Genomic DNA, 12,900 nt, shown 5'->3' with positions numbered 1-12,900 from the left:
CATTTCTCTTTTCTACCTTGGAATGCCTTTGTTCCAGTGTTTTTACTTTACAAAAGAACTCATCTGTAGTAAATATTTTGGTATTAACTTTCTGACCATTTTCTATGTATATACATTTATGTATTTAATGTACTCAGAAAGATATGAAGGTATACACTAGATTAACATGAATATATAAAGGAGTCAACAAACATACAGATATGTACAAACTAATACTCTTTCTTTGAAATTTCTTTACTAGCAAATACATTTGGACAGTTTTCCATATATTAGGATAGCTAGTCATCCCTCTCTCCCCCATTTTCCCCAGGATTTTTCCATGTGTCTCAGGATAACCTTGAATTTGTGGGCTTCCTGCCTCTGTCTCTCAAGTTCTTTTTTTGAGAAAGTGTCTTGATCTGAGCTGATCTTGAACTCAAGATCCTCTTGGCTTTAGCCTCTTGAGCACTAGGATTACAAGCGTATGCCATCACACCAGTTCATGGTTACTTTTTATTTATTAAAAAAAAAAATGGTAAGAATCAGTAGCCTGAAATCCTAGCTACCCAGGAGCTGAAATCTAAAGATTGAATTTTGAAGCCAGCCTGGACAAGAAAGTGATGAGAATTTTTTTTTTTTTTTTTTTTTTTTTTTTGTCAGTTGTGAACTCTGGGCCTGGGCACTGTCCCTCAGCTCTTCAGCTCAAGGCTAGTGCTCTACCACTTGAGCCACAGCACCACTTCTGGATTTTTCTCCTTATGTGGTGCTGAGGAATCAAACCCAGGGTCTCATGCATGCAAGGCAAGCACTCTACCACTGAGCCACCTTCCCAGCCCAGTGATGAGATTCTTATTTCCAATTAACCATCAAAAAGCTGGATGGGAACTGTGACCCAATTGGTAGAGCACCAGCCTTGAGCACAAAGACTAAGGGAAAGTGCTCAGGCCCTGCGGTCAAGTCCACTGTCAGCAATAAAAAAAATTTGAGACTCAGCCTGGTTAAAAAAAAAAAAAGGAAACCTGAAAGAGTGCAAAACAAAAGCCATAGTTTTCTTATCCCCTAGAAACAAATGTTTTTAGTAATTTGGTTTTTAGACTTTAGTCAGATACTGCTGATTCTTGTCATGATGTGTTTAAACAGGGTTCATATTCACTGATAAACAAAAGATATAGCACGTTTGGAAGTCTTTCCACCTCCTATGATATCTACTTGATACTTTTATATTTAGTAATGTTAATAGTTTTAGTTATGTTGGCAATTATCATGAATTCACATTTATATCCCTACTTGATTTACGTTTTTAGATTATTACTTCTACTTTATTTTATTTATTTTATTTTTTATTTTTTATTTTTTATTTTTTTTTCCCCTTGTCTCCCCATTCACAATACAGACTAGGCACAGGCCTGGGCTGAGGTGTATATGGGGTAGGTTTACTCTGCCTCATCTTTCTATACAGTCAGTGTAAGAACACAGCCTGTGGTAAGCACCTGGAGGCCATATTACTTCTATTTTAAAAAAAAGAGCCGAGCACTGGTGGCTCATACCTGTTATCCTAGCTACTCAGGAGGCTGAGATCTGAGGATTGCAGTACAAAGCCAACCCGCGCAGGAAAGCCCCTGAGACTCTTATCTACAATAAACCACCAGAAAACCAGAAGTGGCTCTATGGCTTAAGTGGTAGAGTGCTGGCTTTGAGCTGAAGAGCTGAAGGACAGCGCTCAGGCCCAGAGTTCAAGCCCCATGGCCAAAAAAAGAAAGAAAGAAAGAACAAAGCTAGCTAGCTTATTTTTCTTCTACTTAACATGAACTGTTCTGTATCTTAAATTTCGCTATATTGCTTGTATACTGGCAAGTTTAATAATAGTATTTATAGTCTAAGATTTTAAAATATGTATAAGGTTTTTTTCTGCTTTTTTTCTAAGTTAGCTTAGTTTTGCAGAGGAAGATTTAAGTTTCCACACATGTTATATATCCTAAGCAGTCTCACCTCATACATATGTTTAAGTATTTTGTCTTTGACTACTGATTTAAAAAATCAGAGAGCAACCAGACTTATTACATTATTTGTCTTATAGATGGCAAATATCTATTTCATGAAAGTTTGTTGTTTACCCAGAATAATTTGGCATTACCTGGGCCTAGGCGCTGTACCTCAGCTCTTCAGGTCAAGGTTAGTGCTCTACCGCTTGAGCCACAGCACCACTTCCAGTTTCCTGGTGGCTTATTGGGGATAAGAGTCTCACGGACTTTCCTGCTTGGGCTGACTTTGAACTGCACTCCTCAGATCTTAGCCTCCTGAGTAACTAGGATTACAGGTGTAAGCCACTGGCGCCCAGCTGGCATTACCTTTTGATGAATGCTCTATTAGATATTTTGTGTGTGTGTGTGGACATGTGTATGTGTGTGTGCACCATTCCTGGGGCTTGAACTTAGGGCCTAGGTTCTATTCCTGAGCTTTTGGATCCGGTCGTGGGGCCTGAACTCTGTTCCTCAGCTCTTCAGCTCAGGGCTAGCACACAGCGCCACTTCCGGCTTTTTTTATTTTTTTCTGCTTATGTGGTGCTGAGGAATCGAACCCAGGGCCTCATTCATGCAAGGCAAGCGCTCTACCACTGAGCCACCTTCCAGCCCATATTCCTGAGCTTTTGAACTAACGTCTTCATTAGATTTTATTACCTAATAAATCATTTTCTTATAGATCTTTAGCAAGTTGTATCAATAAAGAACTAATATTTTAGCTCTAAGAGATGAGTAGTAGGCTCAGAATGTGGCTCAGTGGTAGAGCACACGCCTAGCATTCATGAAGCCCTGGGTTTGATTCTTCAGTACCACATAAACAGAAAAAGCCACAGATAGCACTGTGGTTCAAGTGGCAGAGTGCTTGCCTTGGGCAAAAGAAGCTCAGGGTTGGGCGCTGGTGGCTCATGTCTGTAATTCTAGCTACTCAGGAGGCTGAGATCTGAGGATCACAGTTGAAAGCCAGCACTGGCAGGAAAGTCCATGAGACTTTTTTTTTTGGTGGTTGTGGGGCCTGAACTCTGGGCCTGGGCACTGTCCCTCAGCTCTTCAGCTCAAGGCTAGTGCTCTACCACTTGAGCCACAGCGCCACTTCTGGCTTTTTCTGCGTATGTGGTACTGAGGAATTGAACCCAGGGTCTCATGCATACCAGGCAAGGGCTGTACCACTGAGCCACCTTCTAAGCCTCATCTGTGAGAGTCTTATCTCCAATAAACCACTCAGATAAAACCAGAAGTAGCACTGTGGCTCAAGTGGTAGAATGCTTGCCTTGAGCTGAAAAGCTGAAAGACAGCACCCAAGCCCAGATTTCAAGCCCCATGACTTGACAAAAAGAAGAAGCTTAGGGACAGTATGGAGTTTCTGAGTTCAAGCCCCAGGACTGCCCCTCCCCTCAAAAAAAGAGAACGATGAGCAGAATATAGAACCATGGTCAAAGTTAAACTATGTTGCAGAGAAAGCAAAGTATTATCTAGGTAATTTGGCACATAGCAAAAAAAGTTATTTGTAGTTCACTTTAGTAGAACCATTCTCTGATTGCTTATCTTTGCCTTTTTTTGTGTGAGAAGGGAATGATGTAGGAGGTATGATTTGTGAGGAGGTGGGCTTTTCTACTATTCCTCTTTCCATCTGCATTTCTCCTGTTTGTAGAAAGCACTGAATACCTTTTTGTCATGAAGTTAGTTGGTCACAGTTTGGATTCTTCCTCATTTTATATTTAATTGCTAGGTCTTTTAGGAGGTAAAACTGCTAATGTATCTGTTAAATATTTAAAACTTTATCTTTTGGGCAAAGATATTTTTATCTAAATTTGGATAAAAGCATCCAGGAGTCCTCAGTTCCTTTATATGATATTTTCATATTTAGAAGTTGTGGTTGTGCAAGTATGTGTCAGAGATGTAATTGTCACATAGGGACAGGCTAACTGCTAGGTTGTGTATCTGCTTGACACCTGTTTTTTAAATTTCTGAATTTAACATCTTGATTATTAATGTAAATTGTTTTTACTTTTCCTTTCTAGCTCTCGTGCTCATTCCCCTATGATAGCTGTAGGAAGTGATGACAGTAGTCCAAATGCAATGGCCAAGGTTCAGATTTTTGAATACAATGAAAATACCAGGTCAGTCTGCTTTGGTATTATTTACTGTTCAAAGTTGCATTTAGTTTTATGTATTAACTGAATGTATATCACTCATTACATATTTACATATTTCCTATGATATATCAAGTTCTGTGCTAGACTTTAATGTATAGGGTTGTTTCTTTTTCTTTTCTTTTCTTTTTTTGAGTCCATGCTCCCAGCTTGTTTTGTTTTTGAAATGGGCCTTGTTATTTTGGTCAGGCTGGGCTTAAACCTAATGCACTCAGGTAGTTCTATAGATATCTATATGAGAAAATACATGTACTCCAATCCATACCTACACCAAATGGATAACAGACAGATATAAAAACTAAAACTAAAAAGATCTAGAAGAATACAGAGGAAGTTCTCTTTACAACTTTGGAGAAAGGCAAAGACTTTTTTTTTTGTCGATCGTGGGGCTTGAACTTTGGGCCTGGGTGCTGTCCCTCAGCTCTTCAGCTTAAGGCTAACAGCACTCTACCACTTGAGCCACAGCACCACTTCCAGTTTTCTGGTGATTAATTGGAGATAAGAGTCTCATGGACTTTCCTGCCTGGGCTGGCTTTGAACTGTGATCCTCAGATCTCAGCCTCCTGAGTAGCTAGGATTACAGGTGTGAGCCACTGGTGCCCAACCTGAGTGAAGGAACTTCTATGGAGGGGGACATGAGCTGTTATAACAGTCTTGATGGCTTTGGAATAGAGTAGTGGCAGTGGTGATGGAGAGAAATAGATCATAAGAAAAGAACTTAAGAAATGGTATAAGGAAGATCTGTTTCATATTTATGTAGGTTACAGGGCAGTTTTATATATATTATAAAATTTTAATACTATAAATAGACTAGGCAGCTTTTATAGTAGCATAGTTTTGGAGATGAAGAAAGTGAAGAGGCTTTCCAGGGGCTCTACTACATACATGGAGGGGGATTTCTAAGGGTGATATAGAGGCTGTGGGGCAGCAACTGTTAATCAGGCTCAGGTTCACACATTGGCATTTTTCCCATAGAGTGTGCTTTCAACGAATCCCTCCTATTTTTGTTCTTTAATATATTGGGGGATTATTTATAGATATTGTAGAAACTTTAATGTCAAGGTGAATATCTGGGAATCTTGCTAACATGCATTTTTTAGTTTTGTTGGCTTGTCATGGTGACTAAGATTATTTTGCATTCCTTAGAAGCTTCCAGGCTTCTGTAGAACACAAAGAGGCCAGGACGTGGGTGAGATTGCTTTGGTGATTACAGGGTGAGCAGAGGTCAAGGAGAGAGCCTGATGGACATACCTGCTGGTAGATATTTCAGAAAGCATGTTAGGATAAAGAAGTCAATTATAAAGGCAGGCGCCCGAGGCTTAAGCCTGTAATCCCAACTATTCAGGAGGCTGAGATCTGAGGATGGCAGTTCAAAGCCAGCCCAGGCAGGAAAGTTTATGAGACTTAATAAACCAGCAGAAAACCACAAGTGGTGCTGTGGCTCAAAGTGGTAGAGTGCTAGCTTTGAGTGGAAAAAGCTCAAGGCCAATGGCCCAGGCCCTGAGTTTAAGCCCCATGACTGGCCAAAAAAAAAACAAAAGTCAATTACATTGGTAAACACCAGTATTTTAGAAAACTGTTGTGGAAATAGTGGGATGAACTTACCTCTGTGCCCCTCCTACACACAGACTGTATGTTTCAGTCATGTTCATAATACTTACTTTAAGACTTAGAAGGACTGAGTAGATAGCTCTGACTTTCAGGCTCCTTTATATACTCTTATTCTCTCTCTTTTTTTTTTTTTTTTTTTTTGGTCCAGTTGTGGGGCCTGAACTCTGGGCCTGGGCACTGTCCCTCAGCTCTTCAGCTCAAGGCTAGTGCTTTACCATTTGATCCACAGCTCCACTTCTGGCTTTTTTTCTTTTTGCTTATGTGGTGCTGAGGAATCGAACCCAGGGCCTCAGGCATGCAAGGCAAGCGCTCTACCACTGAGCCATCTTCCCAGCCCTCTTACTCTCTTTTTATAGGCACAGAAATAGAATTGTATGGGTTTTTTTTTTGCCATTTAAAAATATTCTATTGTTTTAAATCACTTTTCTTTATGTTCAGATACTTACAAAGCTTCCCCCTCCCTTTTTAAAAATTTAACTTACTTATTTTATTTTTTGTTGGTCCTGGGGATTGAACTCAGTGAGTGCCTAGATACTATTCCTGAGCTTTTTTTGCTCAAGGTTATCACTCTACCACTTGGGCCACAGTGCCAATTCTGTTTTTTTTTTTTTTTTTTTCTGTTTATGTGGTACTGAGGAATTGAACCCAGGGCTTCATGCATGCTAGGCAAGCACTCTACCACTGAGCCACATTCCCAGCTCCCTCCCCCACCTTTTTAGGGTGGCCTTGAACTATATATAACTCGTGTGTGTGTGTGTGTGTGTGTGTGTGTGTGTGTGTGTGCGCGTGTGTGCGTGTGTGCGTGTGTGTATGTGCATGTGCGCGCGCCTGTGCGCACACGCATGTGTGCATGCGCCAGAACTGGGGCTTAAATGTTGGACCTCAAGCCCACTTGACTTGTTTTGCTCATTGCTAGAGTTCTACCATGTAAGAGATTGCTACCACTGGTGCCTAGGTGGCCTTGAACTCTTGATCCTCCTGCTTCAGCTGGGATTACAGTCACAAACCATCACGCCATGCTCTATACTTCTTCCGTAAAAATATATACAGCCGGGCACTGATGGCTCACATCTGTAATCCTAGCTACTCAGGAGACTGAGATCTGAGGACCATGGTTCAAAACCAGCCCGGGCAGGAAAGTCCATGAGACTCTTTATCTCCAGTTAATCACCAGAAAACTGGAAGTGGCACTGTGGCTCAAGTGGTAGAGCGCTCACTTTGAGCTGAAGAGCTGAGGGACAGTGCCCAGGCCCAGAGTTCAAGACCCATGACTGGAAAAAAAAAAAAGATATTATACCAAGGACTGGTTTCTTATAATTATGTCCTAGATACTCAGTAGGCTGAGATATTAAGAATTTCAGTTCAAAGCCAGTCTAAATCTGAGACTCTTCATTTAACCAGCAAAAGCTGGAAATGTAAGTGTGGGAGGTGTGGCAAGTGGTGGAATGCCAGCTGAGAGCAACCTCAGTGAGAGTGCAAAGCCCTGAGTTCAAGGTCTAGTAGTGCTACAACAATAGATACTACTAGCTAATAAATCAACATTTCATTTCAGCTAAATTTTTAACTTTTTAAGTTATACTCATCAAATGCCCAGAGCTGGGGCTTTACTAGTTTCCTTGGGCTGCCCTACAAACCACCATAAAATGAGTGGCTAAATGCCAACAGGAATTTGTTGACTTAACTTTCCTGGCTGGGCACTGGTGGCTCATGCCTGTAATCCTAATTACTCAGGAGGCTGAGATCTAAGGATCACAGTTCACAGGCAGCCTGGGCAGGAAAGTCCATGAAATTTTTTTCTTCAATTAATCAGGAAAAAGCCAGAAGTAGAATTGTTTCTCAAGTGATAGAACACTAGCTTTGAACAAGAAAGCATAGGGACAGTGCCCAGGCCCTGCATTGAATTAAGCCCTAGGACTGGAACCAAAAAAAACCCCAAGACCAAAACACAACAAATTCTAAAAGCCAGATATCTGAAATCAAGGTGTTTGGCAGGGATGTGATTCCTCTGAAATGGTTAGCTTCTAGCTTCCTTCAGTTTCTGGTAAATCTAGGAGCTCTTTGGATTGTGGCAGCAATTCTCTAAGTCTCTGCCTCTGTGATAACATGGCATCTCTGTATCTCTTTTATAAAGGCACTTGGAATCAGGACTCATTTTAATTGATGATATTTAAACTCATTCTGAGATCTTTTTTATCTTCAGAGACCCTTTTTCTGAGTAAGGTCATACTCCCAGTTTAGGGGCAGATTAGGAGTTATGTCATTTTGGGGGTCACTTCACTACAGAGGTAAACAAGATGAAAAAAAAAACTGATATACAATAATGTGTTGTTTTGTGTGTTTTATTTCTGAAAATTTTAATGTGATTTGTTTTCTCAACTAGGAAATATGCAAAGGCTGAAACACTTATGACAGTCACTGATCCTGTTCATGATATTGCGTTTGCTCCAAACTTGGGAAGATCTTTCCACATTCTAGCAGTAGCAACCAAAGATGTAAGAATTTTTACGTTAAAGCCTGTGAGGTGAGTTTTAGATACAGTCATGAATTTGAATATATTCTTGTCTCCTGATTATCTACATTTGTGGAAGAGAGAATAGAGGAAACCATGCCCTGAAGAATGGTTGTTGAATGAACTTCCTTATTTGTAAAGTATATGACTTTTTGAGATGAGAAATTAAGTAAGGAGAAATTTATATTTTCTTAATTCTTTTTGGTGGTATTGGAGTTTGAACTCAGGGATTTGCAGTTGCTAGGAAGGTTCTGTATCCCTTTAGGGTCATGTCTTCAGTCCATTTTTCTATTGTTATTTTTCTAATAGTGTCTTACTTTCTGCCTGGTCCAGCCTGGACTGTAATCCTCCTGTTTATACTTTCTAAGTAACTTGGATAACAGCACACAAAGCAATGTCCTCATTTTTATTGGTTGAGATGGGTATTCTGTGAACTTAGTGTGGGGCTGGTCTTGAACTGTGATCTAGCTTCAGGAGTAGCTAGGATTACAGGCATAGTCACTAAACCCAACTTAGTTTTTTTTATTTAGGCAAATGCTAATAATGAGTGGATCCATGAATGTAATTGGAATAAGAAAAGTGTTTAAGGTTAGTGCAGACAATGAGGATCAAGATTGAAGTGACCTTTATGAAAGGCAGGTTTTATTAGTGAAAACCTAAGAGAGCAGCCTCTCAGCATCCTGGCCATAGTCCAGAGGGGGCAAGAGAGAGTGAGAGAGGAGAGAGAGTGATTGGCTTGTCTAAAGTTACAGTAGATTGAAATTTAGGTCACACTGTGAAGATCCCATTGGTCCTAGGATGGTGAGGCCTAATGGTAGAAGTTGTTTCCATTTCTCATTAGTTGATACCTTATAACATATTTGAATGAATGAGAAATAAGTCTATTTTGGAAAAACTAGGCTTGAAGCATTGTGAATGCTCTATTATTAAGCTTTAATTTTGAATTCTGAGCCTGAGTTTTTTTGTTTTGTTTTTTTTTGCCAGTCCTTGGAGTTTGAACTCCGGGTTGGGGCATTGTCCCTGAGCTGCTTTTGCTCAAGGCCAGCGCTCTACCATTTGAGCCACATCACCACTTCCTGCTTTTTCTATTTATGTGGTACTGAGGAATTGAACCTAGGGCTTTATGTATGCTAGGGAAGCACTCTACTACTAAGCCACATTCCCAGCCCTTCTTTTTTCTTTCTATGCTTTCCTTTCTGCTATTCCTTCTTTTAAAGTTAATCATATATATTTTATTTCTCAACCTGTTTTGAGTAATAGCCTCATTTTTTTCCTTCTAGAAAACAGTCACTCTATACCACTTAGAGGCTGGGATCACTTTAGATCCTGGGGAAGTCACATGTAATGACACCAACCTAGCTAAAGGGCTATATTCATGGGTGGAATACAGTTGTTCACATTATTTATTATAAAACATGTAGTAAATATATTTGTGTCTGTTATTTAGTTCAGCATATATATGTGTATTAATGTACATTTAAAAAATTCCTCAGAATTTCCCTCCTTTTTTTAATTAATAGGAAAGAACTTACTTCCTCTGGTGGGCCAACAAAATTTGAAATCCATATAGTGGCTCAGTTTGATAATCATAATTCCCAGGTATGGCGAGTAAGTTGGAACATAACAGGAACAGTACTAGCATCTTCTGGAGATGATGGCTGTGTCAGATTGTGGAAAGGTAAGATTTCAGTGGATTAATGCTTTCTGTTTTTCTTTTTTTTTTAATTTTCCTTTCCTTTGGTTGTAGAGCTTGAATTCAGGGCCTGGGTGCTATCTGTGAGTTCTTTTGCTCAAGGTTAGTGCTCTACTACTTTGAGCTGTAGCTCTACTTCCCGTTTTTGAGTGGTTAATTGGAGATAAGAGTCTTTTGGGGACTTACCTGCCTGGGCTGGCTTCAAACCGTGATCCTTAGATCTCAGCCTCCTGAGTAGCTAGGATTATAGCCTAGCTTGCTTTCTGTGTTTACTTTAGAACTTTCATTTTAAAATGTGAACTCTAGCCTGGTGCAGTGGTTCACACCTATGATCCTAGCTATCTAGGAGGCTGAGATCTGAGAATTATGGTTCAAAGCCAACCCAGGCACGAAGGTCCATGAGACTCTTATCTCCAATAAAAACCACTGGAAAACCAGAAGTGGCACTGTGGCTCAAGTGGTAGAGTGCTTGCCTTGAGCTGAAGAGCTGAGGGACAGCGCCTAGGACCAGAGTTCAAACCCCACACTGACAAAAAAAAAAAAAAAGAACTCTGAAATACTTCAGGAAATTACTTTTTTAACTACTTAAAACCAGTGAGTTTACCTATACCCATTAGTAAAATGTTTCTCACGTGGAAGAAGAAAAAAACTTTTAAAACTCAAGTAATTATAATATTCAGTATTGTCAATAGAAAAAAGCATTTACTCTATATATTAATATGTATGATCACAACTTCAGGGCTGCAGTTGTATTCAATGAATGAAGTCATGTTGGATAAAGCCACTCATATCCTCCCACAGAAACATCCATCTCTAAAAATATTAGATACTCACATAACTTAACCTTGCCAGAACCAAGAAGACATCTCCATTGTCTCTATTCCTTATTTTAAGAATGATTTAAAAAAAAAGTGATCAAAGGCCATGTGCCAGTGATTCAGACCTGTAACCTAGCTACTCAGGAGGATGAAACTGAGGATCAAAAATTGAAGCCAAGCTGGGCTCCCGTGGTTCACACCTGTAATCCTAACTACTCAGGAGGCTGAGATCTGAGGATCTTGGTTCAAAGCCAGTCCGGTCAGGAAGTCCATGAGACTCTTATCTCCAATAAAAACCACTAGAAAACTGGAAGTGGTGCTGTGGCTCAAGTGGTAGAACGCTCACCTTGAGCTGAAGTGCACAGGGACAGCACCCAAGCCCAGAGTTCAAGCCCCATGACCGACCAAAAAAAGAATCCAAGCCAGTCGGGCAAAAAAGTCCATAACTAACTGGCAAAGAGTTGGAAATGGAGGTATGGCGAAAGTGGTAGAATGCCAGACTTGAATGCAAAAGCTAAGAGTATGAGGCTGGAGTTCTAGTCTACACTAATACAGAAAAAGATAAAAATCAAGGTTTTATTTAGATATTAACCTTTTTATGTGATAGTGTTGTGATATTGTCTCTGCTAATCTTGTAAGGAAGGGACATGGTTTTTAAATTACTAATTTTTTAAAATTACTAATTCTTTAGAAAATGAATTTAAAAATTTGTTAAACACAAGTGAGACGTTTTATTTAAATATTGTCTTTAATAGCTTATTTGGAAAGAAATATAGTATGTTTTCTATCTTATTTCTTTATAATTTTAGGACATGGATGCAGTTTTGTGCTTGCATAGGTTTTAATCATGTTAATGAAACTATCACTACCCAGCTGGCTCAGTCTGAAGAGCATGAGACTCTTAATCACATTAATATGTTTGACCACTTTCCTTCCAGCAAACTATATGGACAATTGGAAGTGCACTGGTATTTTGAAAGGTAATGGGAGTCCAGTCAGTGGAAATTCTCAGCAGGGAAACTCAACTCCTTCCTTAGGTTCAAATATTCCAAATCTTCAAAACTCATTAAACGGATCTTCTTCTGGAAGGTAGGCTATTTTACAGGAAAAGTAGAAGTTACCTTCTTTCTAATTATCTTCTTATTCTGGTAGTCTTACTAAAGATGTGTTATTCATGAATTTAAAAATGGAATGAAGAGATTCACACATAATTTTAAAACATTAGAACTTAAGAAATCCACTCTTAGCTTTAGTCCTAATATTTACAGGTATTGTGTGGCCATTAAGCTGTATCCTGAGATACAGTGGTCTGTCAATAAAAAAGTTTAAAGCTTTAAAATTGTATTTTGCTTCTATGGCAGTGAGAATAGATGTTTAATAGTGAGGATTGCAGATTTAGATATTCATCAGTGTTTTTAATTACTTGTATGGTGGCCTTTGTATCAAGATAAACTAGGATTTTAAATAAGGTATGTTAAGGCTTTGTATAATAGAGTGAGTTAAATGATTTGGCTTTTGTATCTTAAACTTAACATTGGTAAGACTAGATGATAAAAGCTAAAATCTTGAGTTTTAAAATAGCAGATAAGGGGGTTGGGAAGGTGGCTCAGTGGTAGAGTGCTTGCCTCGCATGCATGAGGCCCTGGGTTCCATTCCTCAGCAGAAAAAGCTGGAAGCGGCACTGTGGCTCAAGTAGTAGAGTGCTAGCCTTGAGCTGAAGAGCTGAGGGACAGCACCCAGGCCCAGAATTCAGGCCCCATGACCAAAAAAAAAAAAGGAGATAAATTAACGCACCAAAAAATAAGCCAGATATGGGGTTCATGTCTGTAATCCTAGCTACTTAGAAGACAGGAGGGTCTCTGAATTTCCAGGCCAGCTCAAACAAAGAGCTGAGAGTGTGCCTTAAGGGGTGGAACTCTTGTCCCATGCTTGAGGTCCTAAGTTCAATTCTGGTAAAAAAACAAAAAACAAAACAAACCTAATGTGATTTTAAAGAGTCATCTTTTTATTCTCATACTCATGTTTCAGACATGTAAATTTGTAAGGTAAAATTATTTTGATGTGTTTTCATGAATAATTTGGAATAAGAGTTCAGAAAACTTCAAATCCTAGTTTGTGT

General features: G+C 39.4%; 1 protein-coding gene and 1 non-coding gene across 2 annotated transcripts in view; one reads left to right on the top strand and one right to left on the bottom strand.

Moving 5' to 3' along the window:
- The window catches only part of Cep192 (centrosomal protein 192), a 153,271-nt gene that overhangs the window by 10,670 nt on the left and 129,701 nt on the right, over window positions 1-12,900 (top strand). Inside the window, exons 5-8 of the mRNA XM_070028853.1 lie at window positions 4,019-4,117; window positions 8,142-8,282; window positions 9,791-9,948; window positions 11,720-11,870. Of these exons, the coding sequence (XP_069884954.1) occupies window positions 4,019-4,117; window positions 8,142-8,282; window positions 9,791-9,948; window positions 11,720-11,870 (549 nt within the window). The remainder of the gene's footprint in view (window positions 1-4,018; window positions 4,118-8,141; window positions 8,283-9,790; window positions 9,949-11,719; window positions 11,871-12,900) is intronic.
- On the bottom strand, window positions 1,348-1,478 carry LOC138832683 (small nucleolar RNA SNORA51). The gene has a single exon (XR_011373630.1). It is a non-coding gene; the product is annotated as a small nucleolar RNA SNORA51 (small nucleolar RNA).

The sequence above is a fragment of the Dipodomys merriami genome, unplaced genomic scaffold, assembly GCF_024711535.1.
Source record: "Dipodomys merriami isolate MVZ:Mamm:240054 unplaced genomic scaffold, mDipMer1.0.p SCAF_2, whole genome shotgun sequence".
In the NCBI taxonomy this organism is placed as follows: Eukaryota; Metazoa; Chordata; class Mammalia; order Rodentia; family Heteromyidae; genus Dipodomys; species Dipodomys merriami.
This window is presented reverse-complemented; position numbering and strand designations above follow the sequence as displayed.